The sequence below is a fragment of the Bemisia tabaci genome, chromosome 7 (genome assembly GCF_918797505.1).
Source record: "Bemisia tabaci chromosome 7, PGI_BMITA_v3".
Lineage (NCBI taxonomy): Eukaryota > Metazoa > Arthropoda > Insecta > Hemiptera > Aleyrodidae > Bemisia > Bemisia tabaci.
Genome location: NC_092799.1, coordinates 33,847,114 through 33,868,935, shown reverse-complemented (window position 1 = coordinate 33,868,935; position 21,822 = coordinate 33,847,114). Strand labels below are relative to the sequence as shown.

The 21,822-nt window shown below is 39.4% G+C and overlaps 1 protein-coding gene across 9 annotated transcripts in view; it reads right to left on the bottom strand.

Annotated features, from left to right (window-relative positions):
- The window catches only part of LOC109031418 (uncharacterized), a 100,539-nt gene that overhangs the window by 53,854 nt on the left and 24,863 nt on the right, over positions 1-21,822 (bottom strand). For 8 of the 9 annotated variants that reach the window (XR_002008799.2, XR_002008800.2, XM_019042915.2 and 5 more), the window contains exons 3-4: positions 18,997-19,181; positions 3,213-3,304 (exon numbers count right to left, since the gene is read on the bottom strand). Coding sequence is in view for 7 of the 9 variants with exons in the window: in XM_019042915.2 (XP_018898460.2) it covers positions 3,213-3,304; positions 18,997-19,180 (276 nt within the window). In the remaining 2 variants the exon portion in view is untranslated. Of the gene's footprint in view, positions 1-1,451; positions 1,554-3,212; positions 3,305-18,996; positions 19,182-21,822 lie in introns of those variants that run through there. The other variant, XM_072302791.1, reaches the window with a different exon arrangement.

The following is a 21,822-nucleotide window of genomic DNA, read 5'->3' as shown; positions in this document are numbered from 1 at the left end:
CGGTGGGGGGGGGGGGGGAATCTCTTGAAAATTACAAAAGGAGAAAAGAAAAGTAGCTCAAACTTTGTTTTCCATTTCAAACCTCAAAATTTCTGATATCATTTGAGGTCAAGTTTTTTTAAGTATAGGTACGCCCCAGAACTACAACGAGCAAATTGTCAGTTAATTCTGCTGAGAGTCCCCTTTAGTTAGTCTTTGACACAACCAGCTTACCTTTGAAGCTAGTTTAATTACCTGGGTCACTAATACAAGGAAGGATAATTGGATTTGTTTCCTACGAGGAGATGGCGAGGGATAAAACAAGCAGTTCTTTTTTCAGTCTCCAACCTTAAAATATTTGATATCTTTTGAAGTCAAGATTTTTTACAATCTCCTCATCTCACTTTCATTTTCGTTTTGCATTTTAGGAAACAAATTCCACTCTCATACATCAATGAACTTTATTTAATTTTTCGCTAATTATTCCCCTTCATTTCAGGTAGCCGCAACTCTTCTTACCTACAATAGCCATGTAAGGAACCATTGTATAATACTTACAAGACCTCCCTCGTTTAGATCAAGAATAGATTGAATATTTTCAATTCAGATTCTGCCACATTCTTTGAAAATAAAAAAAAAAGTCAAGTAGATGAATGTAGAATTTTTAAAAAGAGCAACAAAAAAAATAGCTAAAATATCAACAATGGACCACTACACAAGGTACGAATTTCAGCATTCTGATACCTGTTTCTTAATAAAAATTTCACGTAGAACACGATGCGCACAACAAAAATTAGCGAAGTCAACTCCTTACAAAGATATTCAATGATTCCTGATGCGTGAATTCAAATCACCCGCTCATTAAAACTCAATGCTCTACGTGATTCACATCGCACGCTAAACATTATCATGATAGTCTCTGCAATATAAAAATCTGGCAACCTCAATCTTGACGCTTTGGCTCAGCTATAGCAAATTGCTAATAGTTTGAACAACACATGATGGAAAATGAACATTGCTTGATTGAGAAGCTTGCTGAAACCATTGCAGTGCGCAATTTGACTCACGTACAGCTTTGAGTTTCTTGTGAGCAGGCAGTTCAAATTCCTCGTAACCAATGTGAAATAAAAACGTTAAAATCTTAGTTAGGAGTTGGTTTCAGTAATTTTCGTTGTGCGAATCGTGTTTTAAGTGAAATTTTGGTTAAGAGACTTGTATTAGATTGCTTAAATTCGTACCTTGTCTAGTGGTCCATTCTGGCGAGACGGTCCCGATATGTATCATTTGAGTGTCAGCTGCAGCCCATCTTCTTTTAGGCACCAAGGTATAGCCTCAAGCATTGCAAGTAAAACGACAAAGGAAGAATTACATGAATGCTCGAAAAAACTCCTCTTAAATTCCAGCTAGAACTATGAAAATTCGCCTATGCCATTTGCCTATGAAATTCGTTTCGCAGCAGATCCCAAGGACTAACTTAGTTTATTCGTTTACTTACAATGAAGGAGTTGACTGTCGAATTCATGATATTTCCGCCTGGCGCTCACAGTTATTAGCCGTTCTGAATTTTGAAGGACCTAGGTGACATGGAAATGGCAAGTGGTGAAAGGGAAGAAAGAAAAATCGACTCGAACTGATAAAACACAGTTTGAGCTACTTATCTTTTCTCCTTTTGTAATTTTGGAGAGATCCCCCCCCCCACCACTCCTTTTTTAAATTTTTTTTGGATACAGACCTACTAATTTTGTGATAAGGTCTCATAGGCTTGGCGGAATTTTTACCCTTGTTGAGGGTTTTTTGTGGTTATTACCATTACAGATCAACATATCACAAAGAAATTTAGTTCATTGTAATATACTTTTTTAGCAGAATGTAATTTACTAAGAAAGTTGAAATCGAACGTGAACTGAGAAATTTCATCGATTTTTGGAGCTCCATTTGGCCGAGCAGGAAGGGAGAAAAGGGTGACGAATTGAGAATGAGATCTTTTGGGACCGCCAGCTGCACGGCCCATGACGGCCCACGCTTTGACAAGATTTTCTCGAGTCGTCATTTATCGCATAGAAACAAGTCAAAACATGATTCTCCGACCAGATAGTGGCATCCAAATGCGTGGAGTTAATGCTCTTATTGTATCTAAACGTAGCCCGGCGGCTTCCTTTTGTTCTCCGCAGTTATTACTGACACAATCACACACGATTTCTCGAATGGTCAGGAATGCAAAGTAGGAAATGGTCCGACACAGGACGATACTATTGTGCATCTGTATTCGTGAGATACGTTCTTTTGCGGCCGCGCCAGTCGATCAATGGATATTTAGCGATTTCTGTTCATACCTTCTTTCCTTTTTTCATGGAACATTCGGGTTTTTAGTGTCCAACCCAGTGCAAGACTACTATACACCTGTTTCCGCCAGATACGTTCTTTTACCATCGTGTCAGTTGATTAATAGATAATTAGCAAAATTTGTTCAATTTTTCTTCCCATTTTACGGAACATTTGCGATTTTTGAGTGTCTGACATACGGCGATACTATTGGGCATCTGTATTCACAGGATTTTATGGAGGAATGCCTTTCGAATTCATGCATTCAGAATAGAGTTTTTATTGGATTACATTATTTTATAATTTTTTTGCACTTACGGCACGGAATACTGCTCGCTTGTCACCCGGGGGTCCAGGAGGTGGAGCCCCCGACTAGACGCAAGACGAGCAAAGCGAGCCACAGCGGCTAGTTAAACTATAAGGTTAATCCGTGAGCCATCTAAGCAATTTTTACAATCCTGCCTAGTCAACAAAGTGCCTACCAAAGTTGTTATTGATAATTGAAAATGTATTTAAATATAGTTCTCTGACATTCAAGGTACTGACAATGGAAAATGTGCCGAAAAGTTTTGGCCAAAAATTATAATTAAATGAAACTGTTTTGATATAACTTAATTCTTGCACATTTTTTAGCATTTTGGCTGCATACCCGACTATGAAAAAATTAAGAGCTACAACCAGTGTGTTACAAATTAATAAATAAATTATTTGATAAACTTCTGAATGACTACTCTTCAAGTAGGTAAGGTTCAAAGCGTTAAACCAGTAAAAAAAAATTCCTTGTTTCTCAAAAACGCGATGTCATATTCACAAAGTAAAACTTCGAACGCAATTTTCTCACAACAAAGTTTTCCCACATAGGTCATTACTGTAGCTATCGCCTACATTCTGTAACATAGAAAACAACTCACCGCCTCTCTGGCCACGGTCGCAGCTGCCGCTGTGGCGATCACCGCGATGTCTTCCATCGATTTGCCGGCACACGCAGCCTCAAACGCATATACTAGAAAGAAAAACAATCTACACTTAGAAGGATATTAATAGGAAACTATGAATAGGTTCACCCAAATGGACCACCAGACAAAGTGCGAATTTACAGCAGTATGAAAATGGAGCTTTCGAGTCCAACAGTTGCCAGACTGTGCAAAAAATAATTTAATTAATGGTGCAACTAGGCGCATTTACATGGATGCCTGGTGGCGCAATAAAATATTAAATTATTGGTTTGACTTTGCAACAATGCAGTCCTTGCGGAACATAACCAGATGTAACCTAAGAAGATCGTATTTTCCAAATCGGCACTCCATCCTTACCGGATATTGACGTATAATACAATCTAGACCGCAACTTCCGGGCGGTCTGGCAACCCTTTCCCATCGGAGTTCGACAGTCTGGCAAGGTGATATCTAATCAGGGAAGTCACCCTTACAAAATGAGACTGAAATCAACTATAATACTTTCCGGTTAAAATTTGCGAAATTTTTCGGAACTTTCGGGCGGTCTGGCAAACCCTTTTCCATCGGAGTTGGACAGTCTGGCGAAGTGATATCTAATCAGAGAAGTCACCCCTACAATATGAAGCTAAAATCAACTATAATACTTTCCGGTTAAATTTTACGCAATTTTTTGGAAAGGACTACGTGCAAAACGGGCCATTTGGGGCTCGGGCGGATACCTTTGAGACTTGCCCTCTTCATTCACCTAACAATGCCCCATCTGTTCCCAAAGTTTCTAGCCCACCAAAAATTTTGGGGAGACGCAGCGGGGGGTCAAAGTTAAAAACCGACAAAATTTTCGCGAATTTATTTCTCGAAAACCAAGAAGGTTTGGAAAACGCGGTTTAAACGAGCGCATTCAGCGTGACGAGATCTTTCAGAAAATGTATAACATCATAAGGTTTTGTCAACTTCAGCTCGAGTTATCGCCTCCGAAGCGCCGGAACACTCAAAAAAGACCCCTTATTTTTTCACGTTTGGGCCGATTTAAAAAAAAGCCATTCTTTTATTTTGATGAAAAACTGATATGTTGTTCCTGACTCTCTGAAGCCCCTCTAGCTCTTTACCGCTTGCTGGGGAAATGTATTGGTCGCGAGTTATAAGAGCGGAAAGGAGCGAAGGTCGGGAAAATCGGCTTTTTTAAACTGCGCGCGGCAACGGATCAGGAGACATGTGGCAACAATGCGAGGTCGGCAGAGGAGTCTGATTCGCCCAAAGACATTGAATCACGTAGACCGTGCATCCTGTGTTACGGAAGGCGAGACAACTTTGAAAAATTCGCATGCGATGAGTGGTGGGCACCAACCCGCATCGATGTGTTCGTGTGTCCCAGTTGCGCACATCTGCGCATGCGCAGTAGCGGCTCCAGTGAATTTTCGTCGGATTTTGAGGCTTTTTTCCTCAGTTAATAATAAGTTCGGAAAAATGAAACAATGCTAATCGGGTGTAAAATTATGTGTTCTATAATTCTTCTTAGGAATTTTGTCTAAAAATGGACTCTAAACGAGATATTCGTGAAAAACCGAGCGCGGGCATGAATTCTCCATTGCTTCTTCGAGAGCTTGGGACATACGCTCTGCGCTCTCTCCCCTTCCCCGCCCGTCCATCATGGGGCTCCTAGAGACTTGCCTCGCTCCGCCAGTACTAAACCGAGCCGATCGCACGGTCTACGTGATTCAGTGTCTTTGGATTCGCCGAACTGAGTGGGAAGTAGTATGAAAATGAGGACTTGAGCCCAAAAGTTTTTAGCCAAATTGTGCAGGAAAATACGAATTTTACAGTGTTGTATAGGGATTATTGTTCAATATGGCAACGCTGTAAAATAAAAGTATTACATGTTAGCCCCTTCAATATGCGGGTTATGCAATGGTGTAATAATGCCCCTTCAAAATGCGGGTTATGCAATGGTGTATTATTCAAGATGGCGGAACGGTGTTGCCGGACTGAGCACTTAAATAAATTAATTAATTATTTGTGAAATTTTGCAACATCGAATTTTACAGTGTTGCCAGATGGGGCAAAAAATTTGTTGATTTTTCCGTACAGTGTTGTCAGATTGTGCAAAAAATTCGGAATTTTGGACTTGTAAAAATTTGAGGTTTCGAAAGACCGTATCCTCCAGTATGGTTCTGGTATCGGAAACTGTAGAGTAGGGTCTGACTGGGGAAATTAAAAAATTTTCTAAGTCCCGTGCTGGAAAATATTTCCGGAAAATTCCCATCCTCCGATCCGCCTCGGACCTATGTGATTCTTGTACACTATCGGAAATCGGAAAACTGTACAGACCGAATTTTGATACGTCTTTTAGATTTCGAGATAATTCGACTTTAACCTAAGTCGCATGCGTATCTTATGTGTACATACGAGTTTTTATGCTTGCTTGAATAAATAGGTTGGTAGTTCACTCTTGACTTTAGCTATTGACAGGTTGTATATCTGATGGTAAAAAACACATCTATGTCACATACCTATCTTATGTGTATACGCGGTTTTGTTCCTTACATTGTTTTCAGATTGTGCAAAATATTCGGATTTTTGGACTTGTAAAATTTTTCGGGATCGATAGATCATATCCTATAGGATGGGTTGGTATTGGAGACTGGAGAATAGGGTCTGAATAGAAAAATTAAAATATTTTCGGAAAATTCCCAACCTCCGATCCACCCCGGACCGATGTGATTCTTTTACACTATCGAAGATCGGAAAACTGTACAGACCGAATTTTGATACGTCTTTTCGTTTTCGAGAAAATTTGACTTTTACCTAAGTCGCATGGGTATCCTATGTGTGTATAAGAGTTTTATGCTTGCTTGAATACTGTTGACAGGTTGTATGTCTGATGGTAAAGACACATCTATGAAACACACCTATCTTATGTGTATACGCGGTTTTCCTTCGTATCCCCCATAGATTGTGGTCCTCGCTCCGTCCAAAGTTCAAAATTCATCGTGAAATAGCTGTCTGTTTGTGGATCGCACAACGGTGTGACGCCTGGTTTTAGTTTCTACAGATCATGGGGTATCAGGAAAGCGTAAACGTGCATTGCGGGTAGCCCGCGCTCGCGAAAGGGCATGCGGTGAAACTTCAGCACATTCCTATGGGTCCTCACTCGATGCGTCCTGAAATCAATGTTCAACGCCGAATATCTGTTGGTCCACAAGTCCTAAAAATCTTTGTAGGGCTTTCATTGAGTTCGTAGTACTAACAGCTATCAGGAAAACTTAAACTTATACCGCTAGTAAATTTCCCCGCGATAGGGCGCTGTCTCGAATTTCAGAGGGGGAAAATTCGACAAATTTGTAAGATTATCAATCTTTAACACCGATTGCTGTTGATCCATAAGTCCTAAAAACCTTTTAGAGCTTTCATTAAGTTCGTATAGTACTAACAGCTATCAGAAACACTTAAATTTTTAGCGCTACTAAATTCGCCCGCGGTAGGGTATGTGGTGAAACTTCAGTTTATGGGGTCCTCGCTCGATGCGTCTCAAAATCAATGTTCAACGTGGAATATCTGTTGATTCGTGGGTGTCAGAATAGTCTTAGGACCCTTATTCACTTGTGTGGATTGAAGAGTATCAGAGATACCTAAAATTTGATTGCGCGCTCTCACCCATTAGTCGTACAGACCCAAGGAAAGTCTTAAGCTTCGCTACCACCCTTGGTGGATCTATCGCGACATGACCAATGTTTATGCTTGCTTGAAAAAAAAGTGGGGATTGCTAGTTTACTCTTGACATTTACTTTGTCAGGTTGTATGTTTTTCAAGAAATTCGACTTGTACCTAAGTCGCATGCGTATCCTATGTGTATTTGCGAGTTTTTTAAATTTCGGTACCTATTAAAAGACCATCTCCTCCGGGATGGGTCTGGTATCGGAGACTGGAGAGTAAGGTTTGATTCGGGAAATTAAATAATATATCTAAGTCCTGCGCTTGAAAATATCTTCGGAAAATTCCACTCCTCCGATCCGCCCCAGACCTGTACGATTCTTTTACACTATCGAAGATCGGAAAACTGTACAGACCGAATTTTGATACGACTTTTCGTTTTCGAGAAAATTCAACTTTTACCTAAGCCGCATGGGTATCCTATGTGTATTTATACGAGTTTTTATGCTTGGTTGAATAAATGGGGATTGCTAGTTTACTCTTAATATTTATTTTTGTCAGGTTGTATCCCATCAAGAACACTTCCGCGTAAAAATAAACCGCCAAGCTAAAAATATAAATATTCATCGCCTTAAATGTAATGATATCACATAAAGTATAGACACCAAGTAAATTTCATGAATATAAACTTTATGTTTCTCCTCCTTTCAACATTATTACCGGAATAATGCAAATTATAGACAAAATTTAAAAAGGGTACAAATTTATCATTATTTTTTTGTAGTGATTATGCAATGGTGTATGCTACCCCTTCAACTTGCAGGTGATGCAATGGTGTATGTTGCCCCTTCAATTTGTAGGTTATGCAATGGTGTAAGTTGCCCTTCAATTTATAGGTTATGCAACAACCTTGCTAAGGGTTGAATTACCGGTGAAACCTGAAAACATGAGATTGACGTGTGTAACGAAAGTCGATGATTTAGACAAATTTAGCGGCACCAAATCCGCTACTCATCAATTATGACTGTAATGAGACCACCGGGAAGTCTCCAAATTAATTATCAAACCAAAAATAATTAATGGTCTTATAGGATCCACCGTATTATTTACAGGGACGTGTCGTAACCCGCGATGGACCGTTCGATCTAACATTTAAGGTATGGTAAAAGATCGGTATTCAGGACTGAATTACTTCACAATCAATTATTGACCATAGATTTAATTAGAAATACAACAATATTCAATTATGTCGATTCATTACCATAATTTTTTAATAGGAATACATCGATAGTCAATTATTTCGACTCTTCACCGTAACATCAAATGGAAAAATCTCAACAGTTGATGATGGCGAATACTTACCGTAATGGACCACTAGACAAGTTTCTTATCCAAAATTTCACATAAAGCACGATGCGCACACGAGCCCAATTTGGAAACCTGCAATCATCTTCATACTTTCATGACATGACCTCTCGGGTGCTGTGAGGATAGGTGACCAAGAATTTTCAAAAAAAAATTCACTCGTGCAAATTATACCGGGGTCGTCTCATCATCTATGCTGTGTTGGATGTCGCTGGTCCTCGACTCAAACTCATAAAAATTAGTACATACCCAATTTAGAAACCTGTAATCATCTTCATACTTGCATGACATGAGCTCTCTGGTGCTGTGAGGATAGTAAACCAAGAATTTTCAGAAAAATCCACTTGTTCAAATTATGCCAGGCTTGTCTCATGGACCATGCTCCGTCAGATGTCTACAGCATTCTACCCAAGCTCATATAAACGGGTACGAGCCCAATTTAGAAACTTGCAATCATCTTCAAACTTTCATGACATGACCTCCCGGGCTCTGTGAGGATAGATATTCAAGAATTTTCAAAATAATCGACTCGTGGAAATTATATCAGGCTTGTCTCATTGACCATAGTCGGTCAGATGTCTATATCACTCGACCCAAGCCCATAGAAACGGGTACGTACCCAATTTAGGACCTAAAATAATCTTCATACTTGCATCACATGACCTCTCTGGTGCTGTGGGGATAGTTAACTAAGAATTTTCAATCGATGGTTTTTTGCTCAATATCTCGAAAACGGTGCGTCCTAGACGATTTTTGACGACTTCACACCCACTGCTTTTCAAATATGAATGCAATAAGACCACCGGAAGCCTACGAAAAATTTATCAAGCCTAAAAGACTCAAAATTTCATTGCGGGGAGCCCCCAGTTGCGAAGAACGGTATTGGAAGCTCCAGTGCATTGCTTTACGGTCGATGAATCGTTCGATCTAACATTTAAGGCAGGCTTAAGAAACGAAAGTCAGCTACGGTTAAATTAACGATCGAATCTTTACCATAATTTTAATTAGATATACATCGAAAGTCAAATATTTCAATTCTTTACCATATTTTAAAAATAGAAATAAATCGATGGTCGAATAGTTCCCATAAATTTAACGGAAAAATGTCACCAATCGATGATTCCGTGTATTTACAATAGCTTTAAAGGAATTATACCGACAGTTGATTATTTCGTTTCTTTACTATATAGCTTTAAAGGGAAATATACCTATATTCAGCTGTAAAGGGGAAAATTGATGCCTAATCGATGATCTTGATTCTTTACTATGACCCAAAATCTAAAAAATTGAGATGGTAAAGCTTGAACTTGCAACATTATCGTATAATTAACCTTTAATAATATCAAAAACAAAGAAAACCTTTCAAAGAAAAATAATTGATATACGGAAAGGAGAAAAAGAGTGAAAAAAAAATACTTACTTTTCTTTCACTTTATTTAAGTGGGTGCAATGTTGTATGCGAGCATTTCTTACGAAGGGTCAATTATTCGGGCAGCTTTGGGCGAGAGTTTATTGTTCCGGAAAGTTCACCTACGTTCGAATCGAAAAATGAACGTCTTTGAATTATTCTCTTAGAGGTGATAACTACTGATTGAAGCAAACTCGTGGCTTCTCGTATGAAAATTAAGTTTCCTGGAAGCTTGACGAAATGAATAATGAGTCATAAAAACCCCCAATTATTCGGACAGTTTTGGGCGAGAGTTTATTGTTCCGGAAAGTTCACCTAGGTCTGAATCTAAAAATGAACAATAAATTTGAGGAATGATTGTTTTACAACCGAACACAAAATGTCCAGATTGTTTTAAAAATTAATGAAAATGAGCCCGTCGGTAAGGAGTGTTTCTTTGTCCTCGTAAATCCTGATCAAAACATTTTTCAAAGGACCTTTTATATAGCAGACATTCTTGTTTCCATTGTCTACTGCAAGAATTCCAAATACAGGATATTTTCCACTGGAGTTAACGATGAATGCAGAAACCGAGTAAGAACTGTTCGTTTTGAGATTGTACCAAGGATTTTGATTGAACTACTCATGGTATTTTTCCTCAATTTCCATTCAAAATATTCTCCTTAGGATACAATACACTTGTTTTAGCAATAGGTACTGAAGTTTTTCTTTTTAAGTACTCCAATAAGTCTCCTTTGACTGAGGGTGAAGATTCATTAAATTTTACTTCAAATGAGGAAAAATGAGTCTTGGATCTACGGATACGACCCTGAGATAAAATCACAGTCCTCAAAATGGATTGCACCCTGGACATCATGAATATATTCCTCGGGGTACAATGATCATATAGAAGAAATTGACCAGGGAACTTTACAACGCTTGTGGGATGCTATCATGTGAATACGTCCTGAATGAACACTTCGAGAGCGCTTAAGGGTATATTCAAAGGAGACTTATTGGAGTACTAAAAGAAAAACTTCAGTACCTATTGCTAAAACAAGTGTATTGTATCCTAAGGAGAATATTTTGAATGGAAATTGAGGAAAAATACCATGAGTAGTTCAATCAAAATCCTTGGTACAATCTCAAAACGAACAGTTCTTACTCGGTTTCTGCATTCATCGTTAACTCCAGTGGAAAATATCCTGTATTTGGAATTCTTGCAGTAGACAATGGAAACAAGAATGTCTGCTATATAAAAGGTCCTTTGAAAAATGTTTTGATCAGGATTTACGAGGACAAAGAAACACTCCTTACCGACGGGCTCATTTTCATTAATTTTTAAAACAATCTGGACATTTTGTGTTCGGTTGTAAAACAATCATTCCTCAAATTTATTGTTCATTTTTAGATTCAGACCTAGGTGAACTTTCCGGAACAATAAACTCTCGCCCAAAACTGTCCGAATAATTGGGGGTTTTTATGACTCATTATTCATTTCGTCAAGCTTCCAGGAAACTTAATTTTCATACGAGAAGCCACGAGTTTGCTTCAATCAGTAGTTATCACCTCTAAGAGAATAATTCAAAGACGTTCATTTTTCGATTCGAACGTAGGTGAACTTTCCGGAACAATAAACTCTCGCCCAAAGCTGCCCGAATAATTGACCCTTCGTAAGAAATGCTCGCATACAACATTGCACCCACTTAAATAAAGTGAAAGAAAAGTAAGTATTTTTTTTCACTCTTTTTCTCCTTTCCGTATATCAATTATTTTTCTTTGAAAGGTTTTCTTTGTTTTTGATATTATTAAAGGTTAATTATACGATAATGTTGCAAGTTCAAGCTTTACCATCTCAATTTTTTAGATTTTGGGTCATAGTAAAGAATCAAGATCATCGATTAGGCATCAATTTTCCCCTTTACAGCTGAATATAGGTATATTTCCCTTTAAAGCTATATAGTAAAGAAACGAAATAATCAACTGTCGGTATAATTCCTTTAAAGCTATTGTAAATACACGGAATCATCGATTGGTGACATTTTTCCGTTAAATTTATGGGAACTATTCGACCATCGATTTATTTCTATTTTTAAAATATGGTAAAGAATTGAAATATTTGACTTTCGATGTATATCTAATTAAAATTATGGTAAAGATTCGATCGTTAATTTAACCGTAGCTGACTTTCGTTTCTTAAGCCTGCCTTAAATGTTAGATCGAACGATTCATCGACCGTAAAGCAATGCACTGGAGCTTCCAATACCGTTCTTCGCAACTGGGGGCTCCCCGCAATGAAATTTTGAGTCTTTTAGGCTTGATAAATTTTTCGTAGGCTTCCGGTGGTCTTATTGCATTCATATTTGAAAAGCAGTGGGTGTGAAGTCGTCAAAAATCGTCTAGGACGCACCGTTTTCGAGATATTGAGCAAAAAACCATCGATTGAAAATTCTTAGTTAACTATCCCCACAGCACCAGAGAGGTCATGTGATGCAAGTATGAAGATTATTTTAGGTCCTAAATTGGGTACGTACCCGTTTCTATGGGCTTGGGTCGAGTGATATAGACATCTGACCGACTATGGTCAATGAGACAAGCCTGATATAATTTCCACGAGTCGATTATTTTGAAAATTCTTGAATATCTATCCTCACAGAGCCCGGGAGGTCATGTCATGAAAGTTTGAAGATGATTGCAAGTTTCTAAATTGGGCTCGTACCCGTTTATATGAGCTTGGGTAGAATGCTGTAGACATCTGACGGAGCATGGTCCATGAGACAAGCCTGGCATAATTTGAACAAGTGGATTTTTCTGAAAATTCTTGGTTTACTATCCTCACAGCACCAGAGAGCTCATGTCATGCAAGTATGAAGATGATTACAGGTTTCTAAATTGGGTATGTACTAATTTTTATGAGTTTGAGTCGAGGACCAGCGACATCCAACACAGCATAGATGATGAGACGACCCCGGTATAATTTGCACGAGTGAATTTTTTTTTGAAAATTCTTGGTCACCTATCCTCACAGCACCCGAGAGGTCATGTCATGAAAGTATGAAGATGATTGCAGGTTTCCAAATTGGGCTCGTGTGCGCATCGTGCTTTATGTGAAATTTTGGATAAGAAACTTGTCTAGTGGTCCATTACGGTAAGTATTCGCCATCATCAACTGTTGAGATTTTTCCATTTGATGTTACGGTGAAGAGTCGAAATAATTGACTATCGATGTATTCCTATTAAAAAATTATGGTAATGAATCGACATAATTGAATATTGTTGTATTTCTAATTAAATCTATGGTCAATAATTGATTGTGAAGTAATTCAGTCCTGAATACCGATCTTTTACCATACCTTAAATGTTAGATCGAACGGTCCATCGCGGGTTACGACACGTCCCTGTAAATAATACGGTGGATCCTATAAGACCATTAATTATTTTTGGTTTGATAATTAATTTGGAGACTTCCCGGTGGTCTCATTACAGTCATAATTGATGAGTAGCGGATTTGGTGCCGCTAAATTTGTCTAAATCATCGACTTTCGTTACACACGTCAATCTCATGTTTTCAGGTTTCACCGGTAATTCAACCCTTAGCAAGGTTGTTGCATAACCTATAAATTGAAGGGCAACTTACACCATTGCATAACCTACAAATTGAAGGGGCAACATACACCATTGCATCACCTGCAAGTTGAAGGGGTAGCATACACCATTGCATAATCACTACAAAAAAATAATGATAAATTTGTACCCTTTTTAAATTTTGTCTATAATTTGCATTATTCCGGTAATAATGTTGAAAGGAGGAGAAACATAAAGTTTATATTCATGAAATTTACTTGGTGTCTATACTTTATGTGATATCATTACATTTAAGGCGATGAATATTTATATTTTTAGCTTGGCGGTTTATTTTTACGCGGAAGTGTTCTTGATGGGATACAACCTGACAAAAATAAATATTAAGAGTAAACTAGCAATCCCCATTTATTCAACCAAGCATAAAAACTCGTATAAATACACATAGGATACCCATGCGGCTTAGGTAAAAGTTGAATTTTCTCGAAAACGAAAAGTCGTATCAAAATTCGGTCTGTACAGTTTTCCGATCTTCGATAGTGTAAAAGAATCGTACAGGTCTGGGGCGGATCGGAGGAGTGGAATTTTCCGAAGATATTTTCAAGCGCAGGACTTAGATATATTATTTAATTTCCCGAATCAAACCTTACTCTCCAGTCTCCGATACCAGACCCATCCCGGAGGAGATGGTCTTTTAATAGGTACCGAAATTTAAAAAACTCGCAAATACACATAGGATACGCATGCGACTTAGGTACAAGTCGAATTTCTTGAAAAACATACAACCTGACAAAGTAAATGTCAAGAGTAAACTAGCAATCCCCACTTTTTTTTCAAGCAAGCATAAACATTGGTCATGTCGCGATAGATCCACCAAGGGTGGTAGCGAAGCTTAAGACTTTCCTTGGGTCTGTACGACTAATGGGTGAGAGCGCGCAATCAAATTTTAGGTATCTCTGATACTCTTCAATCCACACAAGTGAATAAGGGTCCTAAGACTATTCTGACACCCACGAATCAACAGATATTCCACGTTGAACATTGATTTTGAGACGCATCGAGCGAGGACCCCATAAACTGAAGTTTCACCACATACCCTACCGCGGGCGAATTTAGTAGCGCTAAAAATTTAAGTGTTTCTGATAGCTGTTAGTACTATACGAACTTAATGAAAGCTCTAAAAGGTTTTTAGGACTTATGGATCAACAGCAATCGGTGTTAAAGATTGATAATCTTACAAATTTGTCGAATTTTCCCCCTCTGAAATTCGAGACAGCGCCCTATCGCGGGGAAATTTACTAGCGGTATAAGTTTAAGTTTTCCTGATAGCTGTTAGTACTACGAACTCAATGAAAGCCCTACAAAGATTTTTAGGACTTGTGGACCAACAGATATTCGGCGTTGAACATTGATTTCAGGACGCATCGAGTGAGGACCCATAGGAATGTGCTGAAGTTTCACCGCATGCCCTTTCGCGAGCGCGGGCTACCCGCAATGCACGTTTACGCTTTCCTGATACCCCATGATCTGTAGAAACTAAAACCAGGCGTCACACCGTTGTGCGATCCACAAACAGACAGCTATTTCACGATGAATTTTGAACTTTGGACGGAGCGAGGACCACAATCTATGGGGGATACGAAGGAAAACCGCGTATACACATAAGATAGGTGTGTTTCATAGATGTGTCTTTACCATCAGACATACAACCTGTCAACAGTATTCAAGCAAGCATAAAACTCTTATACACACATAGGATACCCATGCGACTTAGGTAAAAGTCAAATTTTCTCGAAAACGAAAAGACGTATCAAAATTCGGTCTGTACAGTTTTCCGATCTTCGATAGTGTAAAAGAATCACATCGGTCCGGGGTGGATCGGAGGTTGGGAATTTTCCGAAAATATTTTAATTTTTCTATTCAGACCCTATTCTCCAGTCTCCAATACCAACCCATCCTATAGGATATGATCTATCGATCCCGAAAAATTTTACAAGTCCAAAAATCCGAATATTTTGCACAATCTGAAAACAATGTAAGGAACAAAACCGCGTATACACATAAGATAGGTATGTGACATAGATGTGTTTTTTACCATCAGATATACAACCTGTCAATAGCTAAAGTCAAGAGTGAACTACCAACCTATTTATTCAAGCAAGCATAAAAACTCGTATGTACACATAAGATACGCATGCGACTTAGGTTAAAGTCGAATTATCTCGAAATCTAAAAGACGTATCAAAATTCGGTCTGTACAGTTTTCCGATTTCCGATAGTGTACAAGAATCACATAGGTCCGAGGCGGATCGGAGGATGGGAATTTTCCGAAAATATTTTCCAGCACGGGACTTAGAAAATTTTTTAATTTCCCCAATCAGACCCTACTCTACAGTTTCCGATACCAGAACCATACTGGAGAATATAGTCTATCGAAGCCGAAAATTTTTACAAGTCCGAAATTCCGAATTTTTTACACAATCTGAAACAATGTAAGGAACAAAACCGCGCATACACATAAGATAGGTATGTGTCATGGATGTGTTTTTTACCATCAGATATACAACCTGTCAATAGTAAAAGTTAAGACTCCCATGTTTTCAAGCAAGCACGAAAACTCGTATGTACACATTAGATACGTATGCGACTTAGGTTAAATTCGAACTTTCTCGAAAACTAAAAGACGTATCAAAATTCGGTCTGTACAGTTTTCCGATTTCCTATAGTGTAAAAGAATCGCATAGATCCGAGGCGGATCGGAGAATGGGAATTTTCCGAAAATATTTACCAGCACGGGACTTAGAAAAATTTTTAATTTACCCAATCAGACCCTACTCTACAGTTTCCGATACCTGAACCATACTGGAGGAGACGGTCTTTCGAAACCTAAAATTTTTACAAGTCCAAAATTCCGAATTTTTTGCACAATCTGACAACACTGTACGGAAAAATCAACTAATTTTTGCCCCATCTGGCAACACTGTAAAATTCGATGTTGCAAAATTTCACCAATAATTAATTAATTTATTTAAGTGCCCAGTCCGGCAACACCGTTCCGCCATCTTGAATAATACACCATTGCATAACCCGCATTTTGAAGGGGCATTATTACACCATTGCATAACCCGCATATTGAAGGGGCTAACATGCAATACTTTTATTTTACAGCGTTGCCATCTTGAACAATAATCCCTATACAACACTGTAATTTAATTCGTATTTTTCTGCACAATTTGGCTAAAAACTTTTGGGCTCAAGTCCTCATTTTCATACTACTGTGGGAGGGGACGTTTTCCTTCCGATCAACGCCGCGCGCGCAGTTTAAAATAGCCGATTTTCCCGACCTTCGCTCCTTTCCGCTCTTATAACTCGCGACCAATACATTTCCCCAGCATGCGGTAAAGAGCTAGAGGGGCTACAGAGAGTCAGGAACAACATATCAGTTTTTCATCAAAATAAAAGAATGGCTTTTTTTTAAATCGGCCCAAACGTGAAAAAATAAGGGGTCTTTTTTGAGTGTTCCGGCGCTTCGGAGGCGATAACTCGAGCTGAAGTTGACAAAACCCTATGATGTTATACATTTTCTGAAAGATCTCGTCACGCTGAATGCGCTCGTTTAAACCGCGTTTTCCAAACCTTCTTGGTTTTCGAGAAATAAATTCGCGAAAATTTTGCCGGTTTTTAACTTTGACCCCCCGCTGCGTCTCCCCAAAATTTTTGGGGGGCTTGAAACTTTGGGAAAAGATGGGGCATTGTTAGGTGAATGAAGAGGGCAAGTCTCAAAGGTATCCTCCCCGAGCCCCAAATGGCCCGTTTTACACGTAGTCCTTTGATGGGTCTCAAATTTTGAACCCATCGGCTATGACCAGCCAGACTGCCCGATCCTTGCTGCTACACTCGAGTGTCCCGATCTAATAATGTATGTGAAAATTCTTATACTCTCCGGTTCACAGAGTACAATAGAGTCGCAATGTACTTGGAGCGCCGATGAAGCCAATCCAAGAACAGGCGTTTCCGAGCCGCGTGTGCTCCGAAAAGTGTGAACCAAGTGTGAACCCAACGGCATTTTGTAACACGGCGGCTCATGGAGAGATCAAGAACTGCTTGTGTTTTTTCGACATTTTATAATTCAATCAGCATTAATTTTTGCAAATTTTGCTATTAAAAGGTAGTCAAAGCCGTAATGAATCCATTGATGTAATATTACTCCTGGATAATATTCATATAGGGATTTAATTTCTGACTTATACCAAGTGTGAACCAACCGGCATTTCTTATCACGGCGGCTTACGGGAAAAGCAACGACTGCTTGTGTTTTTTCGACTTTTTTTAATTCCATCTATATTAATTTGTGCAAATTTTGCTTTAAATAGATATTTAAAGCCATAACGAATCCATTAATGTATGTTACTCTTGGATGATATTCATCTATGGACTCAATTTCAGACTTATTACCGGCCTACTTAGCTGGTTCAATGTGTATGGACCTCACTGTAGCGGAGCCGAGTCGGGGAGTGGGGAGCGCTGAGCGCCAGTCTCTGCGCGTGCGTCATCGCTAGTCGCCGCACGCTAGTCTCTCGTGTACTGGACAAAACAGCCTCCAAAAGTGGCTTCATCGGCGATCCAGTACATTGCGACTCTATTGTACTCTATGCTCCGTTTAGATAATTCGGTGCTATAGCTCTCGATCTATTGCCCTGCCTTGCTCGCCCGGTGGCGTGGCTCGGCGCACGCTAGTGAGACCTCTTTTGCTTGAACGGCAGAAAATGCAACGGGAGCCGTCACGTCCCTTCGGGGAGTATTCGAGCCGTCCCTTTAGGTCCTTGCAGCCTGGCCGTCGGCATCGGAGGCAAAGTGTTCTCGCCGGGGTAGCGTCATTCCGGGGGAGTTTGACATGGCTGGAGGTGGGACTGGTAGGGTTTTTCGAAAAAATCGAAGATAGGTAAATTTTTCCACTGCTATTATACACTGCAACAATTTATACTGAAAGTTTTAACATAATTTGGCAACCCAACAATGTTGAATCCGAGCTTTCTTTTTGACGGAAAACTTTAGTTTCTCAGAAACTCCCAATTGAATGAAGGGGAAAACATTTGGAAAAAAAGTTAGCCCCCGTCCTTCTTAGGGGGGGGGGGGGGCCAAAATTTTGAGGGCACCAAGAAGTTGCTACTTTAGACTGAGGAACATTGCCAAAGTTTCAAACTTCTATCTCAATTTGGAAAAACGTCAGGCCTTGTCTCCACGGGACGTTTTAATGGGATTTTTCCCAAGTTCGAATCGCAGGAATGAAACTTCTGGGATTTTTCCCAATTACCGTCTCCACGGGACGGGGCTCATACAGTCCTGCGACTAGTTTGCGCGGGAAGATAAATTAGTCAAAGTCGAGTATTTAACCGGGATTAAAATAATAAATGCAATCAATTGACAATTAGAACACATTATTTTAACTGAACAAACATGAACAATGTAGTAATGAATAAAATATCGCACATTTAGTTTTCACTTCTTCTTCTTCTCTCAGTGGGTCCGAGGGGTACAAGTACCATACTTGGTACTGGGAAAAATATTGGTTAACTCAATATTTTTCCCAACTTCGTAAGTGGGATTTTTCCCTGGGACAAATCTCGCGAAACGGCTCGTGGAGACAAGGCCTTCCAGGGGTGGTCAGTGACTTTTAGATAACCCTGTATAAGAGCATAGACCTGTATAACACGACACGGGTTCATATCAAGGTTAAAAATTGTAACCATTACTTACGCAAGTGATTCTTCCAAAAATCCATTCCTTCCAGGCGCAACGTCTGGCGGACGGGCGGCAGCTGGCTGGGGCCCGGGCTTGTCTGATTGAAGATGGGCGTCAGCGGATAGTTAATTACGTGGAGAGGCGAGGTCCCATGGCCGGGAGCTAGCTGCTGGTTGTTAGCTGCTGGTGGATTGCTCATTCTGTAAAGTATGTAAATAAAAAATTATACTTGAGATGTTCAAAGGTACCTGGGTGAGTTCAAATAAGCGTCTAATTTGGTGTCCCGAGCTGTTTTAATCGTCATAAACTGAGAAAAATAGGCAGATCAAATTTTTTTCTCATTTTTCCCACTATTGTTGACTATTACATGCTATTTCCCACTTTATTTGGACTGGAATAAAAATTTAGGAGAACTTTGAATGTGCAAATTGCCTACATTTGTCCCAAATTTGCGTGTCCCCCGTGTCTGGTTCTTGACTTTAAAACGATGTTGCAGCATAACTAGAGTGAATATATAAGAAGACTTTATCGGAGATGATAGGTAATGCTTTTGAATTTGAGAAAAAAAATATGTCAATTTCATTTTTGCTCCATCAACAACTTTTTCACGCGCTAGAATCATTGTCCCGAGCAACAGTCAGCAACAGTCAGGAGAGACATGGCAACGATGTAATAAGCTCTAAATGATTACCGTAACGTTGAGGTTTTTCCAAAAACGACTTTTTTTGTTTCGATTGAATAGTTCACACGTCGCAGATAGTAGGGTAAAAATGGGGATTAGACCACGAAAAAATTCCAATAAAAATCGTACAGCGTTGCATAATGGTGCAGAAAAATAAGAATTAAATAACAGTGTTGTATAGGGATTATTATTCAATATGGCAACGCTGTAAAAAGTAAAAATATTGTATGTTGACCCTTCAATATGCGGGTTATGCAATGGTGTAATAATGCCCTTCAAAATGCGGGTTATGCAATGGTGTATTATTCGAGATGGCGGAACGGCGTTGCCGGATTGGGCACTTAAACAAATTAATTAATTATTGGTGAAATTTGGCAACATCGAATTTTACAGTGTTGCCAGATGGGGCAAAAATTAGTTGATTTTTCGATACAATGTTGCCAGATTGTTCAAAAGATTCGGAATTTCGGACTTGTAAAAATTTTCGGTTTCGATAGACCTCTTTCTCCAGTATGAACCTGGTATCGGACACTGGAGAGTAGGGTCTGATTCGGGAAATTAAAAATTTTTCGGATTGCTGTTGGTCCACCCCTGGAAAATTTTTTCTTGAGCTTTCATTGAGCTCATAATGCTTTCAGCTATCAGGAAAACTTAAACTTATACCGCTAGTAAAGTTACCCGCGAGGGATTTCAATTTTTAGTGGCGTGGCGGTGGTGTGCGCTTGGAGGTGTGTATTGGAACCTTGTGTTTTGGGACGAGCAGCTGGGATTGGATATTACAATGTTCAGTTTGATGAATCAAAAATTTTTTATTTTTTTTTTCGGTAGATATTTACAGTTACAGTTTAAAACCCGTTCGCGTTTAGTAAAACCCACGCGTTTAGTAAAACCCGCGCGTTTAGTAAAACTCGCGCGTTTAGTAAAACCCGCGCGTTTAGTGAAACCCGCGCGTTTAGTGAAACCCGCGCGTTTAGTAAAACCCGCGCGTTTAGTAAAACCCACGCGTTTAGTAAAACCTACGCGTTTAGAAAACCCACGCGTTCAGAAAACGTACGCGTTCAGAAAACATACGCGTTCTAAAAACGCTAGGGTTGTCAACCACAAACATCGATCCCTTCTCCTTCTCCGAACTTTAAATCGACACTTATGTCATCGACTTTCCGATTGTTATTCTTACGGGACATTCTGGTGAAACGGAACTTGCAGTCGGATGATAGGTACTTGGAGTACAGGTACGGAGCGGAACAAATGAGCGCCAGTAAACTCAAGATGAATAGAAGAACGTCCGCCAAGGTAGAGGGTGCGCATTTGATTTCCGGATAGACCGGGCACATTGTGAAGTTTGCTTCGGATGAGTTTTCCACCGCCACTGTGGAATTCGCTCCAACAACATCGATGATGATGATGAAAGTGAAGAGAATAATTTTATCGATCAAGATTTCTTCCTTAGGATACTGAGAAGAGAATGCATACTATTTATACGAAATCCTTACTATCGATCCAACTGTTGTGACTCGCGTCCAGACCCAACCATTTGAAAAAGGCCTGGTTTCTCATATGAAAGTTATCTGGAAGCTTCATGAAGTGAATACAGAGTCATAAAGTGCCCTGAACACATGCGACTGAGTTTAAGGTTCTCAACAGTTCACGTAGGTAAGGGTTGAAAATGAGTATTTTTGAATCCTCTCCGCGACACGCACTCATCACTCGAGGAGCAGCAATTCAGCTTGTATTTACAACGAAATGACATTTTTGGTGCATAAATATGTTAGAGCCCACTTACAAAAACCACTCATAAAACACCGATAAAACGCGGGTTTGTCGCACAATTCATATTTGAGAGTTTTCAGAATCGCTTCTAACGTACGCACGCACTCGTAGTCACACACGTGGCTGCGCCTGCTGTGATAAATCGGGTCCACTCGTAAATACAGTGACTCAACAATTTGGTTGTTGAGACTTTCTTCCATCTCCAATGGTATTTCATACAAACTCATGAACAAACAATCTTCAAAACTCAAAAACCTAATTGCACATTCGGACAATGGAAGGGCAGACATTTTATTTTTAGGTAATGTACAGGTCAGTGTATGTTACTAATTTTACAACTACTATATTTACTTTGATCTAAATTACGACTACACAGTTTGTCCGAGTGT